This window comes from Urocitellus parryii, chromosome 7 (genome assembly GCF_045843805.1).
Source record: "Urocitellus parryii isolate mUroPar1 chromosome 7, mUroPar1.hap1, whole genome shotgun sequence".
NCBI classification, from domain to species: Eukaryota; Metazoa; Chordata; class Mammalia; order Rodentia; family Sciuridae; genus Urocitellus; species Urocitellus parryii.
This window is the reverse complement of record NC_135537.1, coordinates 148,607,318-148,628,047: the sequence shown is the minus strand read 5'-3', so window position 1 is coordinate 148,628,047 and position 20,730 is coordinate 148,607,318. Positions and strand designations below refer to the sequence as shown.

Sequence of the window (20,730 nt, the reverse complement as noted above, 5' to 3'; positions counted from 1 at the left end):
CTAAGAAATAAATATTAAAAATTCTCTCTCTCTCTCTCTCTCTCTCCCCTTTAAAAAAAAAAAAAAAAAAAGAAGTCCCTGAGCAAGGGTACAAGCTGAGGAATACAAAGGCCATGTCAAGAACACTACTCCAGTTCCTAAGGTGAGAGCAGCTATGATTCTCAAGGTTCAAAGATCACTATAGAGTTCATTGATCCTAAATATTCTCATACACATACATGACAAATTCTGCCCAGAGAGGTGGCCAAGGCTGGTGACAGCCCCAGCAGTTTCCAAACCCTGGCCAGTCCTCTCACCCCCCACCACCAGGGCCAAGGAGACAGCAGTAATTACCTGTTCAGCTGGAGCTGGATGAACTTCCCAAAGCGACTGCTGTTGTCATTCCTCAGCGTACATGCATTCCCTATAAATAACACCTATGTTTGCATAACTTCCCTAGGTTTTAGAGTTCCCAAAGGGACAAAAGGATGGGCACAGCTGCCCATCCTCAAGTCACCTAAAAGCCCTTTAGTTGGTTTCTATATCATGGGGGACAGGACTAGGGAATGGGCACTCAGGCCTTGGCAAGCAAAATGCAGAAGAGTTAGAACTTCCTGGCAAGGAGGTGGAATGAGCAAGCCTACGCCATCAGGAACTTTTTTTGTTTGAAGGGAGGTCAAAAACAACACACTGTCATTATTGGCTTCAGACAGCAAGATATATCATCTGGGCTTCAGTCTCATCAAGGACACCAATAGCTATGCTTCCTTAGACAAATCTCCTTTAAACCATCTGGAAACTGAATGGAAAGATAGGATTTGGACTAGATGAGTCACCAGGTCCTCTTCAACACTGTTACATGTGTCTAGGATGAAGGCAAGATGACCAAATGATATCCCCTTTATTGGAAGGAGGTTGGGGGGAACTGGGAGAAGGCTGGGGGTCCAAGGCAGTGTTCCTCTTCATGCCAGGTGGCAAACCCTGGAGAGGAAATGGGACTGAAGCATAATACAGAGGTTGCTGAACTCACCAAAAGCTTCCATGACAGGGTTGGAATTCAGGATCCGCTGTTCGATCCTCTCGGCAATCTTATGGTTCTCCCAGGAAGTGGGTGAGGTAGCTACGACAGCATAGAATTTCATCAGGCAGCGGGACGTCCATGTCTGCAGGAAAAAACAGCCTCATGGGAGCTGTGTCCATGTTCTTTCCTATTACCAAGCCTGCCTGAGGAAGTGGTGTCCACCAGAATGCTCTTCTAAGAACCACCATGTGTGTTGCTGACCAAATGAATGACTACTGAATTTAGCTCTGGCCTTGGCAATGCACTATTATAATTTGAAATGGGAGGATGCATCTCAGTTCCAGAGAATGCACTAAAAATGAGGGGACCTGGGCAGTGTCTCTGAGGCTTCACAGCTAATACTGATAACTCCATGGAGGCCCTGAACTACAGAGGTTTTCTTCGCATTTTCTTACAAACCCTAAAGAGGCAGATATAATTATGCACATATTTTCAAAATGATAAAACTGCGGAATTAAAAAAAATTAATTTATTAAAGATCAGTAAACGACAGAGCTCTGATTAAATGCAAGCAGCCCAAGTATAAAAATTCTTTAGTTTCAATCAGTTGAATGAGGTAAATTTTCACTTTAAATTTCCAATTATTTGTTGCTAGGACATAGAAATATAATTGATTTTTATATATTGACCTCATGTCCTATCATTTCACTAAACTCTCTATAATTTTTTAGCTGTAGTAGTGATTTTTGTTTTTTTGTAAATTCTTTATATCTTTCTATGAGGCTGGAGATGTTCCCTCTTTTCTATTTTCTGAAAGACTTTGGGTAGATTTAGTAACATTTCTTCCTTAGATGTTTGGTGAACACAAGTAAAGTTGCCTGGGCCTGAAGCTTTCTTTGTAGAAAGGTTTTTTTTTTTTTTTAACTGTGACTAAATTTCTTTTAAAGATATGTGCTATTCAGGTTACATTATTTCTTCTATGTGAGCTTTAGTAGTCAGGTGGGGGGTCTTCAAGTAAATTTCTCCATTTTATCTTAAGTTGCATAATTTATTGGCATAAAACCAGTCATATTTTCTCTTATCAATCTAGGATCTATAGTGACAGAAAGAAAGAGAAGCTTTCTTTTTGGTACTGGGGATTAAACCCAGGGACACTGAGTCACATCCCCAGCCCTTTTTAGTGAGACAGGGTCTCATTAAATTGCTTAGGGCCTTGCTAAATGGCTGAGGCTGGCCTCAAACTTGTGATCCTCTTGCCTCAGTCTCCCAAATAGCTAGAATTATAGGCATGTACCACCATGCCTGGCTTAAAGCCCCCCCTACCTTTTTGTTTGATATTGGAGACTTAATGTAGGGTACTTTATCACTAAGCTACACCCTTGCCCTTTTTATATTTTGAGGCAGGATCTCACTAAGTTGCTCAGGGCCTTGCTAAATTGCTGAGAAGACTGGCTTTGAACTTGCTATCCTCCTGCCTCAGCCTCCCAAATTGCTAGGATTACAGGCAAGCGCCGGCATGCCAGTTTGGCTTAAGTACCTTTCTGATGTTCCCTTAACCATTATACTGGAATTCCCATCAGCTTACTTTATTTTCAGTGCTGGCACAGAACTTCAAGAAGGAGGGGAAAGTATTTTACCCCAGGTGACAGCAGAGCTAGTTGGAGAGCCTGCATTGGAGAACCTGTCTCTGGAATTCTGGCCCAATACTTACCCACTATGGTATACTGACTCTCTGTGTTGGCCAGCCTATCTGTGTAGACAAGGCAGCAAATGACTCCACAAGGAAAGACCACTGCCTCTCTACAGTTATGAGTTGACAAGGTAGAAAAGTGGTCCTCCTACCTTTCCAGCACCACTCTCTCCACTGACCACAATAGACTGGTTAACTGGCTCAATCAGGCTCTTGACATTCCTGTAGGTCTGTTCACCCACAGTGAAGATGTGGGGTTTCAGTTTCTGAAACATCAAAAAGGGAATGGTCATGTGAGAAAATTTCTGTTTTCAAGAAGTAGTTGAGCCAATGATGGCTGAGATGGGGAGGCTGCCAACAGAAATGCCAGGATACTTTCTCCAGAAAAACTTCCTGGATTTAACAGTGTCAAGTCCAACTGTGGAACTTCAGTCAGTAACATTGATACTTTATGTTCCCATCTTATTATTATTTTTTTTTGGGGGGTGGGTGGGTATTAGAGATTGAATTCAGGGACACTTGATCACTGAGCTACATCCCAGTCCTATTTTGTATTTTATTTAGAGACAGGGTCTCACCAAGTTGTTTAGCAACTCACTGTTGCTGAGGCTGGCTTTGAACTTATGATCTTCCTGCCTCAGCCGCCCAAAGCTCCTGGGATTACAAGTGTGCACCACTTCACCCGGCCTTTATGTTGTTTTATTTGTCTTATTCTGTTGCTTATTATGTTATTGTACTTTGTAATCTGTAAAAAAACACTTTCTTACAAGTTACTAAGAAATCTGTGCATAAGTAAGGTTGAATAGCTAACATTTTATAGATGTGGCATCTGAGGTTCAGAGGAATTAAATAACCTTCCAAGGCCATTCAGTAAGTAAGTATTTCCATGTGATTTGAATTCCAAAACCATTGTTCTCCTTTCCTTCAACAACTATTAATTTTCCTCAATGTGCTGGGTACTGGGGAAACAGAACAGACCATGACCTGACTTTTCCCTTTGAGACAACGATGACAGTATTTAATATCAGGACAGACTTCCCTGGATTCTACCTGGATGACTCCCCATGCATGAACTTCTGGAGAGCCTGGCCATCTACATGATGCCTGGCCAGTCCAGCCAGCAATGGTCACTTACAGCCTCCTGAAGGAACACTGAGGATGCTTTCAGAATTATCATCAGCCACCAGCCTTTGTCCCAGCCACCTCTCACCTGGACTATTACAAAGCCTCGAACTGTTTTCTCTGCCTCCTGTCACTTTCCTGAACTCAATTCCCAGAGTAATTGCTTCCCCAGTGGGCTCTGTTTGCAGTCTTACCTCCACCCAGATGAAGCAGCCATGTGGACTCTGCCTGCTGTGGGCTTCAGACTCTTTACAAATAGTCCCCACTTTCTCCTAGTCCTACTCTCATCTACTGCCTCTCTCCCCACAGCCTCCCTCCTGCAAGTTTGCTCTTGCTTCTCCTTGAACATATCAAATACATTAACAACAAAGAGCCCATTCCCTGCTTACACCACCACTCCCATCCCTCAATAATTTATTATTATAAACATGTGCTGAATTTTCTAGGGCACTCCTTTTGTGTATGATTTTATTCTTTTCTAAAAAGATGGTTAGTTAAATATATGTCTTTGAAAATCCTTTCCTATGAATAAACCCAAAATTAAGGGAAAAAACATCCTTCAATCTATATGCCTATTTTAGGTTCCAAATTTAGCTAAATATTTATTCCCCAACTCATACCTTCTTTCAATAGTAATTTCTTTTGTGTCCAAATTTCTGAGAGTGCCTGTTGGGCAGAGCCATGGCACCCAGTTTTGAATGACAATATGGCTGGTAAATAGATAGATAAGGATGGGGAATCTGCAGATAGGTCTAGGTGGAGCCCTGAGGCCATAGGAGCCTTACCTGGGGTTGAGATGCAGCATGGTATTCTCTCATCATTTCTGGAGAGTAGAGCCCAGGGACAGGCTTGAAGGGGTTCAAAGCTACCAAGGTGCAGCCAGCATTGGTGTAGAATGTGTCCACCATGTACCGGGCCTGCAGGCACCTTAGAACTGAGGTGGAGATACTTTTAGCAAAGTCTGCCTCAAATACAGATAATACCACACACATAGACAGACCCACATCTGCCTACCAGCCCTCCCTCTGTGATTAATCAAGTTCTATTAGATCCTAGTAATTCCCTGATGAATAGGTACAAGATCTAATTAAGACGAGCCCCAAATCTGGACCAAGCCTGCCCTGGGGAGCCCAGGTGTAGCTGCCAGGCTCCCCTGGGCAGAAGTCTGGAGTGGCCTGCCTGGCTCCAGGTCAGAAGCCTTGCTTGCCTTGGTCTGACTGGGGAAGCTGTGCTGGATACTCTCATTGCACCTCTGCCCCTTGGAGACTGCACTCTACAGGAGAGGAAGGCCCATACCTGTCTCCAGTGTCACAGGATTCACCTTGGTGAGGTCATCTAACTGGTGCAATGGGGCCTCCCCACTCAGGAACTCTTGTATGTCTTCTCTGAGGGACACTTTGCTTTGGTCATGAGAGCTGGAACTGTGGCCATTCAACTGGAAAAGAACAAAGTAAGGACCATGAGAGCTGGGACTCAGACCAGCTAGCAGCTAATATGTTGAGAGCTTCCCGAGTAGAAAAATAACTGGACTCTACAATCAGAGTCTAGCAGGGTTCAGCTTTCAATTATGCCACTTACTGGTCCTATGAAACTAGGTAATTTACTTAACTTTACCAAACCTTCTTTATTTGTAGATAATGTAAAACAAACTCAGGGTTCTGGGGAAGAAGAGCTATACATTTAGTCAGGGCCTTGCACACAGTAAATGTTCAATAAATACTATGCTATCTCCTCTGCTAAGAGCTTTAGCCAAGTCAGCTTCTATGGTATCAGACTTACTGAGTCTGTTTGGAGAAGCCAGAGAGGGGCTGCTATAGGAGTATGGAAAGAGAAATGAACATGGATGGACCTTGTTTTAAAGAGACCATTCAAAAAAGTAGCCTCATGCCTTCGTCACCTGCCTCTTGAGACTAAATCTGGCCTAGTCAATGAATTGGTTCCCACCAACCTGAGTCTGCTTGAGCAGATGCCTGGCTCAGAAGGCTGCAACAGGTCAAGAACCTGCACCAAGGGGAACAGGCTCTATCTTTGATGCCAACACTTTCCATATGTTTCATCTCCCTAGTTTCCTCCCCTTTCATTCCTGTCTGTCACCTAGCAGAGGGTGAGAACGGAATAGAAAGGATAGAGTGGCAGGAGAAGATAGGCACCTGGCTAAAATCTGCTTTTGAAGGACAAGGTCTGTGACATGACATGTGTGGGTTTCCAATGAGACTGGTGAGCCCCAGAAGTCCAAATCCCTCAGGGAGTTAAGCCATGGTGGCAGGTTTCATCTGAGAAGCCCAGCAATGAGTTTCTTCCAAAGATGCTGCCAGTTCTCTGAACTTTGGGCCCACCATAATCTGCAAGGCAGTTTCATTCCCTCTAGGGTAACATAGTCAGCACAGCTGAATCTATGCAAACCCCTCTAGTGAAAAACAAAAAACCTCACTCACAAACATAGCTATAAGTTATGAGAAACTCTGATCCAACCAGAGGCAGTAGAGTAAAATGATCAAGAGCCTGCATTTGAAAGCTAGATCACCTGGGTCTGAATCCTGATTCTACTTAGTAGTTATACAATCTTATGTTTCTTAAACTTTTTCCATTTTGATTTTCCGTATCTGTAAAATGGAATGGTGACTGAACCTACCTCATAGATACTGATAAACATAGAAAAGTGTTTAGAAAGGCATCTGAAATATGACACATTTGTTATTGTTATAAAGGTTGGTCTTCTAATTAGGCAATAGAGCAAGGGCCATAAAACTATACATGTCTTTTTTTTTTTTTTGTACTGAGGATTGAATACATGGGCACTTTACCACTGAGCTGAATCCCTAGTCCTTTAATTTTGAGACAGGATCTTTCTGAGTTGCTGAGGTTAGGTTAGCCTCAAACTTGCAATTCTTTTGCCGTAGTGAAGGAAAGGGAGTTGCTGAGTTAACAGGCGTGTACCACCATGCCTGGTTAGAATTTATGATTGTAAAAAATGGACAGTAATCACAACATCAAGAGGGTAGACTGCTTAAATTTTGGAACACCATACAATGAAATAAAGCAGGTTACAAGAAAACACAATACCTTACAAGTTTTAAAATATATATACTTGAGGGGGAAATCTAGAACAGTCTCTAAATGTTAATTATCTCTGAGTAGTAAGCTTATGGACAATTTTAATGTTCTTTTTCCTTATCTTTATTTTCCAAATTTCTGATAAAGACATTTAACTTCTTGGAGGTCTTAGTACCAGAATTGGGATACAATACCACTGTATAGTTATAATACTATATCTTTCTCATGGAGATGTTATTAAGAATTAAACAAAATTGCATGTAGCACAGTGCCTACAAGTGTTGAGCACACAACAACAGCTCAACACAGGGCAGATGCTAGAATGGTTACAGTGAACATTACTCCTTTTTTTTGGCGGGGGGTACTGGGTATTGAATCCAGATGCACTTAACGACTGAACCACAACCCTGGCCCTTTTTATTTTGAGACAGAGTCTCCCTAAGTTGCTTAGTGCCTTGCAGTTGCTCAGGGTGGCTTTGATCTGCCTCAGCCTCTTGAGCTGCTGGGATTATAGGTATGCACCACTGTGCCTGGCCCATTACTACTTTTTAATAATAAAAAAGAAAATTAAAAAAAATTAAAAACCCAGAGCAGACAACAGTCCTGCCTGCTTCTTTCAAACTTCAAGCCCGTTTCATGAGCCAAACAGCAGAAAGGTCAAATGGCAGTATCTATTATAGCTTCTTTGGCTGGCCTGCCCCACACTTGGTTATATTGCTGAGTCTCAGGCATTTATCTACCTAGAACACCACTAGACCATAAATTCCTGCAGAACAGGTACTATTTTAAACATCTGCCTCAGTCTAGTGCTGTGCAACACTTAATAAAACAAAATTTCAGCAAATATATTCTGTCATTCTCTCTAATTAGGAACTATATATGAAGAATGATAGTAGTATGAGAAGATGCTTCACAGTGAAGGGTGATTTGGAATTGTACAGGCCAGAGGTGACGGTAGCTTTTTCAGAGAAGCAGAGGCCTGGAGTAAGAGCAGGTTTCATGCACCCCATGATCCATTAATCAGAACCCTTCTGTATATCCACAGTCATTGCCCACATTTTTTTACACATGCTAATCCCTTTGCCTGGACTGCTTCTTTTCCTTTTCCACTTACCTAATTCCTTCTTATTAAGACTCAGTCTCAAAGAACACTCCGAGAAAGCCTAAGGCTTCCACTGTTCTTCAACAATACATGCTGGTAGAGGCATCTCTCAGGATTCCCTCTCTGTTCACCAAAATGCCTAAGGAGTCCCTAAAGAAAAGAACTAAAAACTATAACAGAACTGATTCAAATGAGTTATCAGGAAAAGCATTAGAATACTATCTGAAGACAGAAAAGAAAAAAGGCCTTCAAGGGTTCTTTCCTGTCTTTCCAGGTTAGGCCAGTGGAAGCTTCATTTGGGCAAACAAAAGATGGGAAGGTGTCTTAAGTGCGAAAAGGCCTGGGTTACAAAAGATTGAGGTTTTACCTGCTGAAGCATCCTGCTTCACTGTGGTGAGCCAGGGTCCTGGGTCGCAGGCACAAGGAGTGCTAATCACCTGGTCACTGGGCCACCAGCATGGCTCTAGCAAAGGGCTCAGGTCTGGAGGGATCTCAGAGAAGTCATCCCAGAGTCTGTGGCATGAGAGAGAAGACAAGGGCCACGCACAGATGAGAGCTTCTCCAGGGTGACTCATTCCTTCTCTTCCCTCTGAGGAGGAGGAATCAAATGAGAACCAGGGCAGGTCTGGGCAGAGAGTGAGAGTCTGTCCTTTCCTTTTGCCAATTAGGGAACAGGAGAAACTTTGATGAGAGCCTCCAGAGATTCCCCGGGCTAACTGTTGATGCTGCCTTTCAAGTAAAATGTCAGGGCCAGTTTTATTACAGCTTTAGGGTTAGAGTTCTGGTGGGGATGTAAATCTTCTGGGTAAGTATGCCACAGAGGATGAAGATACCTGGGTGTCAGAAAGCCTCATGCCCTATTTTCTTCACCCTACATGGAAACATCCAATTTCAGCTGGTAAGGGGGAGAGAGACTGGAGTCAACACCTGAAGCTCCAGAAAAGCTGCTATGTGAAAGGATATCACAGTTCAGCCATTCATTGGGTGTGTGACCTTGGGTAAACTATAACACCTACCTGGAACCCCCAACTTGAAAATGGGGATACATCACAAGTGGTTGTGAAGGTCAATAAAGTCATGGTTTGAAAGCACCATTCAAAGTGCAAATCTGAATACACACAGAGGATAAATATTGTTAACACTGCAAATGAGGGTTGATAATGTTAATTGGGTAGAATTCAGGTGGAATCAGTGTCAACTTCAAGGTGAGAGGAGTGTTATAAGGCTAGACCTAGGTCAGTCTCTGAAGAAAGGTAAATTATCTTCAGATTTGGAATTTCCCAGGCCTCAATACCTCCAGGAAGAATAGATGAGGATAAGGGGCACCTGGAAAGGATTAATCCTGGTAGAGACTTCTGAAGGCTCTGGATACACCTAATTTTCAAAGAACCTAGAGATAGAGACTTCCTTGGAAACTGGAAAAAGGGTTAGAAAGGGGCAGTATGATTATGTTGGACACCTTTACTCTGAACACTGACAATACCCCTCCAAGAGACAGCCAGGTCTCTAGAGACTCAAGGAGAACAAAGCTCCCTGAACTGAAAGCTCATCTTGAGAGAGCTCCATTGAGGGAGCATACCAGGGTGTGGGGTTGGAATCCAAAGCTCACAACCCCACTACTGCAGATCACAAGAGCTACCTTATTATTTTCATTTGCAAAATGAAATAATAATAATATCCAGACCTCACAGTGCTAAATTAAGGCTCAAATAAGCTACTACCTATGAGAGCACTTAGCAAATGTTGGTTATTACCATGTAGCGTCAGCTTTTAGCTGAAGTCGTCAGATTAGAGCGGTTTTCTCCAGTTCTCCGGGCTGCTTCAGCTCCTTCAGTTCGTGGTTACCACGAATTTCTGAAAAGGGCGTGACCACAGTGGGCAGAAGGGAGTAATGAATAGGTGAAACACCAAGTCAAGGCAAGTGGCAACTTGATCACCAGCTCCTCCTCCTATCCGGCCTCAGTTTCTTTCTTGGCTCCCAGAGCAGTGGGAGGGCAGCCGCGGGGAAGAGCTGAGTAAGGGTCTTGAGAGATCAGTTGGCCCCGCCCCAGGTTCGTGGCGGGAACTGGGCGATATGCCCATGGTGCCATGGCTAAGATGCCGCGCCGAAAGCACCTGGCACCGGCAGAGTGTGTCCTTCCCACGAAGGTGGACGCAACCTCGGCCAGGGCGTGGCTCCCTTGACCCCTCCCGGGACCAAACGCCCCTCCCCAGTGCTTGGATAGGGCTGGGAGAGGAGCAGGCGCCGGGACCCAAGCTGGGACTCCTCCCCCGCCCCGCGCAGGCAAGGTGGAAAGTGACCGTGAAAGGTCCTTGTTTTGGACAAGGACCACGAGAACTGGGAGAACTGGGCTGCCTCCTCCTGGGACACGAGAATGTCAAAAAGAAAAGGGAAGATGGAAAGAAAACGGCAATTTAGAGAGGAGAGGGGAAGATGCCCCCTCTACCATGGCCCAGTAGGAAAACTGGCCTCCCTTAACCTTCAGGGCCGCTACAGATTTCGGATCTGGGCTGGGGGTGGCACTCACCGATCCCACGGCCCGACCGGCGAGATGCAGACCCCGCCCGGGGCGACTGGAAGGGCGGGCGGGCCGGCGGGAAGATCCCAGGGAGGGGAGGGGAGGGAGGGAAGGAAGGAGGGGAGGGAGGAAAGCCGGGAGCAAAAGCCTGGGAGAGAAAGTCCGCACTGCCCGATCGCAGCCGGCCCGCGGCTCTTCTGGCTAAGTGGCCGGGAGCCGGCCGGCTCCTCCCCTGGGGCGGGGCGCGCACACGCGGCGCGGGGCGCACGTGGCCTGAGGGGTCCCGCCTGCGGGCTCCACCAGGGACTACTCGAGAAGCGGGTGTTACGGCAGCCTCCGTTCCGGGGGTCTGGGCGTGGGGAACACGTGTGCCACGGCCCGTTTGGTGGAGGTCGCCATAGCCAAGCGTCACGCGGTTTCCTCGAACCCGATTTCCCTGACAGGGCTTCGCTGTGGGGTCTGAGGGGCCGAGATGAGGCGCATCACGCGCCTTTTCCGCTCCTCTCACTGACCCGCCCAAGGCCACGACTCGAGTGTCTGGGCTACAGAGCCCTACAGAGGACAGGCGTAGGGAGCCGGCGGGGCGGGGAAACATGCGACATCCGGCGGGGCCGCGCGGAATCTGCCGCTCCGAAGAGTAGGCAGCGCCCCAGCGGCCGGAAGCGCCGCTCGGAAGGCGGAAGCAGCGGGCTCCACGGGAGCCTGCTTCTCAGGTGGTGCGGACGACCCTCCTGCAGGGATGCCTGCAGCATCTGGAGCAGGTGAGGTAAAAGGGCAGGGCGTGGCCGTGGCGGGCGTCTCAGGAAAAGACTTGTGCAGGCTGACCGATTCCGACTGGTTAAGGTGATAACTGTTGCAGGCCTTAATGCGCGCATATACTCATTTATTTCATTAGTGTGGTTCGTGTTTGGCGAACAAAAGTGTTCTTCCAGTGTGCCGCCTTTCAGACGTTGATAAGTGGCAGAGAAGTGTTTTTTATCCCTTTAAAAAGAAGCCGCTAGGGCTGGGGTTGTGGCTCAGTGGTAGAGCGCTCGCCTAGCATGTGTGGGGCCCTGGGTTCGATCATCAGCACCACAGAAAAATATATAAAATAAAGGTATTGTGTCCACCTGCAATTAAAAAATAATTTTTTTTAAAGAAGCAGCTAGCCCTTGTATATGCAGCGTGATGTATCTTAACCTAAAAATATGGCTGCCCGTTAAATGAGGGAAGGAGCAACCTGGGGCTCAGGAAGGCTCGCCCTTTGTACCAGAGGCTGTAGGTACAGAGGTTCTCAACAGAAACTAGTGACCTCAACTACAAAGTGTACTTACAGCTTCTCTCCCTCTTCCTGTGGTTTAAAGTGATTAGTCATGTGTATACAATGTTCATTAAACAGTGTAGAGTACTATGCGCTGTCCTAGAAATTTCTGCCTTTGATGCCAGTCTTACAGTTTGGTCCCCCATTCACCTTTGTGAGTGTATACTGAGAAGAGCTTTCCACCAATAATTTCTAACTCTCTTGTATGACATGCCAATCCTACTACATCCATGTTGGCGTTTGACCACAGTCCTTGGAAGGAGAATCACAAGTCTTAGGTTCTGCACCTGATTTGAAATCACTAGGGCCTAAAGTTTGGCTCTGAAATCTAGAAATGAGTAAAATTAAATTGGGTATATATGTATGCCGATTTCACAAGAATGTTGCTTTCCACAAATCTATATCTTTGCTCTTGTTTTCACAGGAAGGGAAAAATGTCTCAAAAACAGATGAAAGAAGCTTTTGTCAGTAACCTCAATGGAACCAGCGTGTTGGAAATCAACCAGGGCTTGTGCTTTCCTGCATTCTGTATCCTGTGCAGAGGGCTCCTGCTCATTTTCTCACAGCACTTGTGTTCCTTTTCTCATACCTGGAGAACTCGATTCTTCATTGACTTTGTTGTCTTAATAGTTCCCCTGATGTACATTTTGACCATTTTGCCTGCAATTATCCTTCCTGAGCATATCACTATAATGATCTGTTGCGGAGGGCTGCTGCTCTATCAAATTTACCAAAGGAGAACTTGCTATGCCAGAATGCCTGTCCAGAAAATCCTTGAAAAATTCATGAAAATCAGTCTAGAATCAGAATACAATCCAGCCATTACCTATTACCGTGTAATTAACAGTATATTTACAGCTATTGCCATTTTGGCTGTGGACTTCCCACTTTTTCCCAGAAGATTTGCCAAAACTGAGCTCTATGGAACAGGGGCAATGGATTTGGGAGTAGGCAGCTTTGTTTTTGGGACTGCAATGGTTTGTCCAGAGGTCAGGAGGAAATATACCAAAGGGTCCAGATTTTATTATCTTACAAAATCATTGTACTCTTCTTGGCCATTATTCTTCCTGGGACTAGGACGGTTAATTGTTATAAAATCCATTGGCTATCAGGAACATTTAACTGAGTATGGAGTTCACTGGAACTTTTTCTTTACCATAATAGTTGTTAAACTGATAACATCACTGCTTTTAATGATTATTCCCCTAAATAAATCCTGGATGGTGGCAGTCAGCATTGCCATGTTATACCAGCTAGCCCTTGACTTTACCCCCCTGAGGAGGTTAATTTTATATGGCACTGATGGCAGTGGCTCGAGGGTTGGTTTCTTAAATGCCAACCGAGAAGGAATAATCTCTAATTTGGGGTATGTGGCGATATACATGGCTGGCGTACAAACAGGGTTACATATTCTTAAGAATAGAACACATATCAAAGACTGGTTCAAAGTAGCATGTTGTCTTCTACTAGCAGCTATTAGCCTCTTCATCTCTCTCTACATACTTCAAGTAAATGTAGAAGCAGTGTCCCGAAGAATGGCCAATTTAGCCTTTTGTGTGTGGATAGTTGCTTCTAGCCTGATCCTTCTTAGTTCTTTAGTAATAAGTGATATAATTTTGAGTTTTGCCAAATTTCTAATTAAAGGGGCTCTAGTACCATGTTCTTGGAAACTTACCCAAGCATCTTCTACAAATAAAAAGCATTCAGAATCTCTAGTCCCAGAAGCTGAAAGAAAAGAATCCAGTCTTTGTTTAATCACAGCTCTGAACAGAAACCAGCTGATTTTTTTCTTGCTGTCAAATATAACAACTGGTCTGATCAACCTAACAGTAGATACATTACACAGCAGTACCTCATGGGCCTTATTTTTACTCAAACTCCATATGTTTACTAACTGTTTAATTATATATTTACTTAATTTGCAAGGTAAAACTATAAAATTTTGGTAATTAGTAGCGACAGGATGATATTTGAGCAACATGATTTTAATAGGGAAGAATAAGTGTGGAGAAAAATCTGCTGTTAGCAACCCAGTCTTAATCATACTTTGTTATAAAGAATTCCAATCCTCTATGAAAGTAATGATTTTTTTTTGGGGGGGGGGATTGAACCCAGGACATTTTTACCACCGAGCTACATCCTTAATGCTTTTTAAAAATTTGAGATAGGGTCTTGCTAGGTTGCTAAGGCTGAACTTGAACTTGTGATCCTCCTGCTTCATCTTCCCAAATTGGGATCATAGGCATTGCCACCATGCCTGGCTTATATTTTTTTTATTTGTACTTTTTAGAGATGGGGTCTCTATGTTGCTTAGGCTGGGCTCCAACTTGAGATCCTTCTGCCTCAGCCTCCTGAGTAGCTGGGTTTATAAGCATGTCCCATTGCACCTGGCTGCTTCATTAATGCATCTCAAAATTACATAAAACACACCAATGAGGAAGAAATAAAGACTTCTGATTTGTTAGAGTTTATTTATTAAATGCCAGTATTTTAAAGAAACTTCACAGTTTTGACGCTTGGAAGATTGGACCGTGAGAACTTTTATTTTCCAAAAACTTTGAATTTGCCAGTCTATTTTTGATTGTACTACTTTTTATAGTGTTTGTTAATTGGAATGTTTACATTAAAATATTTCAGTATGAGCTGTGAACTGTCAATACTCCTTTACTGCTTAACTTTAGTCTTTTAATAAAGCCTAGGAATAAGAAGTTTAAAATCAAATACTTACGAAGTCAGAAAACAAATGCTCCAAAGAATAGACTATATTTGTATGATGTAGCTTGCACCATAAGTATGAAACAATTTTTGCTTTTAAATATTTTAGCCTAGTTTGTGCTTGGGAGACAATGATAAAATGGATTTCCTGGTGTCTTGGGGCTTGCAATGTAGTTGGGGAAAACACATTAAACAACTGAACTGTTAAGTGATTTAAAAAAAAAAGTATAGGTGGCCTTGAGTATCAAACCAAGAACCCATTTAGTAAGGAATCAAAGTTGATGTGTGGGATAAATTTATCTGTGTCTGAGGGATGGGGTGGGTGTGGGGGACAGTAAAACAGCAGAGAGTATTCCAGATAGGATGAATCTTTCAGCAAAAGTCCATGAGGAGGAGGGAATCCAGCATATCAATAGAAAGAAGGCTGGAACTCAAGAAAAGGGAAGATGTGGGCAGTGAGCTGGAGAAGGTAGCAGGGAAGATCATTGACTATATTAAGGGGAAAAGTGAAAGTCATCAACTGCCTGGTTTACTTTAGTAAAACTACGGTTATACTGTTCTAATGTCTGAGATTTGGAGTCATGTTCATAAGTCTACTCCAAGTAGACCTATGCTCAAAATCTAAAATTTTAAGAATCCTAAAAATCCTTAGTTTCCAGTTCTAATGTTCTATGTATATCATTTAGAGGGGGCAAAAAATCAATTACAATTTGCCTATAATTCCATTTTCAAGTAGAAATCTGATTACTACAAAAATAGCTAAGGGATGGTCAGAAAGTAAGTTTATATTTGGTAAGCAATTTGGATTACTTGTATAGTGTAGAACAGCTGGAACTTCCCCTAATATTAGATTTTAGATCACTGTTTTAATTTTTTTCCTTCTGGAATTAGTTAAAAAATGTTTTACAGTGCTTGGGATTGGACTCAGGTCCTCTTGAATGCTAGGAAAGTTCTCTGACTGAGCTATAGCCCAGTCCCCAAATTTATTTTAATATATGTTTTAAATGTAACTATCATACTATTAGTTCACTTCAATTTATTAAATGTATGGCTAATGTAACATTAAGGTGGTACTTTATATTTGCTAATTACAACCGATTACATTTGGAGTTAATGTATTATTGAGATGAATTTCCCCCCAAAGAAATCAGTATGTGGAATAGTTATAGAGCTATTAAAATAAAAACCAGATTTTATTTTCAATTAAAAAGTAAGACTTTTGAAGTTCAACCAACAATACTACAGTATGTAAATTAAGCAGGACTAGGAAAGGGGACTGGTTTTCCTGCTAACTATGTCACAGTGCCAATACTCCACAATTTATCTGTTCAAGCAATCAGAGGAGGGGAGAAATGCTCAACCATATTATTTGCTCATTTAGAAAAAGTAATTTAAAGTAAGTTATAACTTTATGAATGTTTTATAATTGGTCTGTTTCCTTTTCTCACTAATTGCTCCTTCATACTTTTCTAGCTCTTACATGTCTCTAGGTTTAGGTCCCCCCCCCCTTTGGTACTGGGGATTGAACTCAGGGTCCCTTAACTATTGAGCCACACCCCCAGTCCTTTTTTTTATATTTTATTTAGAGACAGGGTCTCACTGAGTTGCTTAGGCTGGCTTTGAACTTGCATTCCTCCTGTCTCAGTCTCTGGCTTCAGTTTACATCTTGGTTGTTACATATACTGAATCATACAAGAACAAAGTGTACTGTTTTTTCCACCACACTTTCAGTTCTGAAAGTCAAGTAAGAAAAAGCTTAGCATTTATAAAAATGAGAATTGGTATGCAAAGCCACATACCTGATTCTACTTTACAGAAGAAAAAAATCAGCAATGATTTACTGGGTTCTAATGTATCAGGATAGATGCTTATGATACAAACAGAAAATAAGACAAAGTCCCTGCCTTCAAGGAGCTTACATTCTAACTTGTGAATATTATTTTCCTTAAAAATTATTTAAGGGAAATTATGTTTCTTTCTTTCTTTCCTTTTTGCAGTACCAGGGATTCAAACAGGGGTGCTCTACCACTAGCATATGAGCTATATCCCCAACCCTTTTGTAAAATTTGAAAAAGGGTCTCACTAATTTGCTGAGGCTGGCCTCAAATTTGTGATCCTCCTGCCTTTGCCTCCTGTGTAGCTGGGATTACACACATTTGCCACTGCACCTTGCATGTGTTTCTATTTTTGACAGGACTTCCTCCTAATGTCAGCTCATGAAAAAGAAAATTTATAAATCCTCAGATTTGGACAACTAGTAATTTAAATGTATTTGACATTTACTACCACATCAAATAATGTAGATATCAGTGAAAACAATACAAAGTATTCTAATCAACTATCATTTTCTTTGCTAGTATCTGGTGTGTGTTTAGTAATGAACATAATTAAAATTGGCTACTACAACTTCAGCTTTTCATTCTCAAACACAATCCAAATGAAGTTTAACTGGCTTAAAGTAGATTAATTGGTAGTGTAAAGGAGCACTTCTAGAAAAGCCACAATATTTTTCTTGAATGTTTTTACATAAAACACGATTCTCTAAAATTAATGTCCAAATTTTGACTATGTACTCTAGACTGTCTGAAGCCACACTCCCATCCTATATGCTTAATGGATTTAAGCTAATGATCACACTGTTCTTTCCTAACATGGTGAAGGTATAAATACCTTTTGGACTTAACAATGGTTCTTCCAGTTTATTATGTCACCTACCTTAACAGTGATCACACAATGTCATTAAGTCAACATGGCTAAGGATGCATTATGGGGTATTTTTATTGTTGTGAATTTCTTAGACTTCGTGTGATGACCAAAATACTTTTTAAAGGTCAGTATCAGCTCTAGCTCATTCTACCAGGACGTATAGATCTGTCCTAAAGATTAATCAGTTGTAATTGTAGCAAATGGCTCTATCCTTAAAAATCATCAAAACTTTCATAGGCAAGATACTTCCCAACAACTATTCTGGCTTTACAACAAGCATTAATGACTGCAAGGTAGGAACTGAGTGCATGGCAGTGGGCTGCTTCTGGGAAATGGTAAGGGAAGGGCCTTTGGCCATCACCGGTACTTTGCCCAAGGGAATCCCTAAGTTAACATTAACTCAGCTTAATTAGTTCCTTTGGCCAGGCCACCTACAAAAGCCACTGTCCAGTCTTATATGCTTCTGGTGCAGCAACAACAACAAACCTGTCAGCACCTGAGTATTTTTCGTTACCCCTCACTCCCTGGCAGGATTTCGATGAGTCCGTGAAATAGTAATGCGGCTGGCCCGGGGTGAATCAGGGTTGGCAGGGCCCTTTCCTCCTCCAATCTTCCTGTCGTGGAAGGCGACCTAGTGGTCAAGAGCCTGGAAACCAAGGCCAGAGTTTGTCTCTGAGCGCCCATTTGCTTTCCCTCACTGTCGCTGTCCGCTTTTGCTGGCCAAGGAAGCCTCAGTTTACCACTTACCCAAGTCCTCACTGGGTCTCGACCCGTGGGTCGGCCTGGAGTCTGCTACATTTGGCTCCCTTTACTCCAGGCCCAGGGGAGAGCTGTTCCCAGTACCGCGAAGAAGGGGACTGAGGTTTAGATCTACATAATCCTCGTACCAGCACTATTTTTGGTTTATTCAAGTATCTAAACTCTGGGAGCACCCACCGTCTCTCATATCGTCTCCTCTGCGAGGATTTCGAAGGCAGCGACCAGAGAACAGCGGCCTGTAGTCTCGCGATAAGAGGCGGGGCCCCGCCCGGAGTTCTGGGCCCCTCCCTGCCCCACCCTCCCCACGTCCCCCTCCTTCCTCCCCCACTCCCCGTGGCGCGAGCGGCTGACTGAGCCTGGAGAGGAAACGGCATTCGGAGCCGCGCTCCCTCCCAGGCCGGCCCTGACGCGGGCCTCGTCAGCCGGTAACGGGGAGCAGTGGGGGTCAGGGAAGCGACCGCAAAAACGGTGAAGGTCAGAACCGGGAACCCTCCTCCGTGAAGGGTGAGGAAAGGGTCTGGGCCTGCCCCCACCCCGTCTCCGCAGAGCTGAGGCGGGGTCGACCCCTCCCAGGGGCGGGGTCGCGCTGGGCAACTGCAGCCTGGGGACTGACTGGGCGGGGCGCAGCGAGAGGGGAGAAAGGGTCAGCTGTGGGCTGAGGGCATCCCTGCGGCGGGAAGCGGGGAGTGGGCTGTAGAGCCGAAGCCGGGCGTTAAGAGTCCTGGAGCCTGGACTCCTGTGACGGGCAGGGAAGCCCCCGGGCCAGCGGGTCCTTTCCGCCTCTCCTTTGGACCCTGACTGGAGGCCGGCGGGCGGGGGGAGGGAGGCAGAGCGGCGCGAGGGGGCGGGTCCCGGTGCTACTTGGCGCTGATTGGCTGAGCACGTGTGGAATCGGGTGATGGGAAACGCAGCGCGGCTCTCTGGTCCCCTCCAGCTCCGCGCCCTCCCCCCCGTGGCGAATGTGCTGCGCGGCGGCGGGTGCTTACGCTCGCGGGGTTTGGCTGTTGCAGGCAGGAGCTGGGAGGAGGCGGAGGCGGCAGCGGCAGCGGCAGGAGCAGCAGCGGCGGCAGCTGGGAGGAGGTGGTGACGGTGGCAACGGCAGCGTCGGGGACGATGGCGCGACTGGTGGCAGTGTGCAGGGACGGGGAGGAGGAGTTCCCCTTCGAGAGGAGGCAGATTCCCCTCTACATAGACGACACACTCACGGTGAGCGGGCCGGGCCGGGCTGGGCCCGCTGCTCCCCTGGCAGCTGTTTCCCCTCCTTCCCCTCCCCCAGGCCGAGCGCTGCGCACTGGAGAAAGAGTGTGTTGCAACTCCTAGGCGAGGCCTTCTCTCCGGCAGGCCCCGTAAACTCGCCTTTGCAGTGGGTCTCTTGGCACCCTTTGCCTGCCCCAGGCCCAGTGTTCCGAACGCATTTGGAGCCCCTCTTCCCAGGTTTTCCTTCGTTTTTGAACCTTCTCGCGTCACCCTTTCCTTTCAGGAGACGCTGCTTTTGGGAAAGCACGCTCCTTACACAGGGTTTGAAGGATCTTAGGTGTTTAGGGCCTATCCCTTACAGAAACCACCTACCCTCAGGGAGACTTAATTATCTGGAAATGTCGCAGCTGCATTGCTACCTGTATTTTTAAAATTTTAATACCATAGCTCTCACTACATGAGCATAATTACCGAGGGCAGACTGACATGCTCTTACTCAGTGAAGATTCCACTAGAATGATTCGATGTCGTTGTAAGTAGTCTCAATGCCTGATACATGAAAACTCCTGAAATGATTGTGTTGCTAGGCCATGACTCTTCAAAATGGGTTTTCTTGGCATTAGTTCTTTAGTTTACAGGTAGATTTAAAAAAAATATTTAAATCATAAGACTAATATAAAAAAGCTGATTGCTTATCTGGAGTATAAAGACTTGGTCCTGGGTAGGTGGGTTTTTTTTTTTTTTCCTGTTTTTCTTTTTTTAATAGGAGTTGTTGGTGGTATAGCTTTGCCCACCCTCTGCCCTCTATTTCTATACTATTTCCTTTAAAAGGAAATGCAGAAATTTGAATTGAATCTGAACAGGAAATGAGTGCAGTTGCTTGTCACTATTAAGAAATGAAATGAACCTTTTCTGAATAGCTCTTGAAATCTGCACTTTGATGATGCTGAAGCCTTGAATTAAACATTTGCCTATTTTGATAAGACTCCTTATTTTAGCACCTTTGACTTTTTTGCCATTCAAGGGCAATTGATCAGTTTTCTTCCTGGAAAAATATTTTTTTCTTTTGCACTTATCTACAGAAGGTTTTCACATTTTATATAAAATGCAAGTCATTGTAGAGATGCCAGTCTATGCCTTTCTTTTTGCCAATATCAATTAAGACTTGATAGAGCTGCAGTACTTTTAAAAGAGCGATTGAATGACTTAATTTGTTAGAACTTTTCAAGCAAAAGCATCTATAATTATCCAAGTCCTTTTTTTTCCTCCCTTCATGGAGAAAGCATGATTTGGCCTGACATAAAGTAAATAAAATTTGTGTTGATGCTTTAGAAATTACTTGTATGTCCTGGTTATGATGGTTTCTGCATTTTTTGCATTAGAAGTATAATGAACTTTTATTTTATTCTTTTTTTTTAATTTTTATTTTTTTGAGCTGGATGTCTCATTGTGTTGCCTAGAATGGTCTCAAACTCATAGGCTAAAGAAATCCTCCTGAGTAGCTGGGACTACAGGCACATTCACCCCTGCCAGCTCTGGACTTGTATTTTAAATAGTTAAAAAAGA

General features: G+C 44.1%; 3 protein-coding genes across 18 annotated transcripts in view; 2 read left to right on the top strand and 1 right to left on the bottom strand.

Moving 5' to 3' along the window:
* Positions 1-10,577, bottom strand: part of Myo19 (myosin XIX) — a 28,086-nt gene extending 17,509 nt beyond the window's left edge. For all 8 annotated transcript variants that reach the window (XR_003301640.1, XM_026397994.2, XM_026397989.2 and 5 more), the window contains exons 1-8: positions 10,497-10,577; positions 9,723-9,822; positions 8,336-8,481; positions 5,109-5,247; positions 4,598-4,746; positions 2,843-2,956; positions 1,010-1,142; positions 334-403 (exon numbers count right to left, since the gene is read on the bottom strand). Coding sequence is in view for 7 of the 8 variants with exons in the window: in XM_026397994.2 (XP_026253779.1) it covers positions 334-403; positions 1,010-1,142; positions 2,843-2,956; positions 4,598-4,746; positions 5,109-5,247; positions 8,336-8,347 (617 nt within the window). In the remaining variant the exon portion in view is untranslated. The remainder of the gene's footprint in view (positions 1-333; positions 404-1,009; positions 1,143-2,842; positions 2,957-4,597; positions 4,747-5,108; positions 5,248-8,335; positions 8,482-9,722; positions 9,823-10,496) is intronic.
* Positions 88-14,424, top strand: Pigw (phosphatidylinositol glycan anchor biosynthesis class W). 3 transcript variants are annotated; one of them, XM_077801371.1, is made up of 2 exons: positions 88-142; positions 12,212-14,424. In XM_077801371.1, the coding sequence occupies exons 1-2, from the start codon at positions 114-116 to the stop codon at positions 13,734-13,736; spliced, it is 1,554 nt and encodes a 517-aa protein (XP_077657497.1). In that variant the 5' UTR covers positions 88-113; the 3' UTR covers positions 13,737-14,424. The 3 variants fall into 3 exon arrangements, with proteins under 3 accessions (XP_077657497.1, XP_026253769.1, XP_026253766.2); XM_026397984.2 differs by lacking the exon at positions 88-142 and adding an exon at positions 10,402-10,424; XM_026397981.2 differs by lacking the exon at positions 88-142 and adding an exon at positions 10,516-11,248.
* A 3,852-nt stretch (positions 14,425-18,276) lies between these two features.
* The window catches only part of Ggnbp2 (gametogenetin binding protein 2), a 35,853-nt gene continuing 33,399 nt past the window's right edge, over positions 18,277-20,730 (top strand). For 5 of the 7 annotated variants that reach the window (XM_026398019.2, XM_026398015.2, XM_026398021.2 and 2 more), the window contains exons 1-2: positions 18,277-18,471; positions 18,978-19,173. In XM_026398019.2, the coding sequence (XP_026253804.1) occupies positions 19,081-19,173 (93 nt within the window). In that variant the 5' untranslated portion in view covers positions 18,277-18,471; positions 18,978-19,080. The remainder of the gene's footprint in view (positions 18,472-18,977; positions 19,174-20,730) is intronic. The other 2 variants (XM_026398016.2, XM_026398020.2) reach the window with 2 other exon arrangements.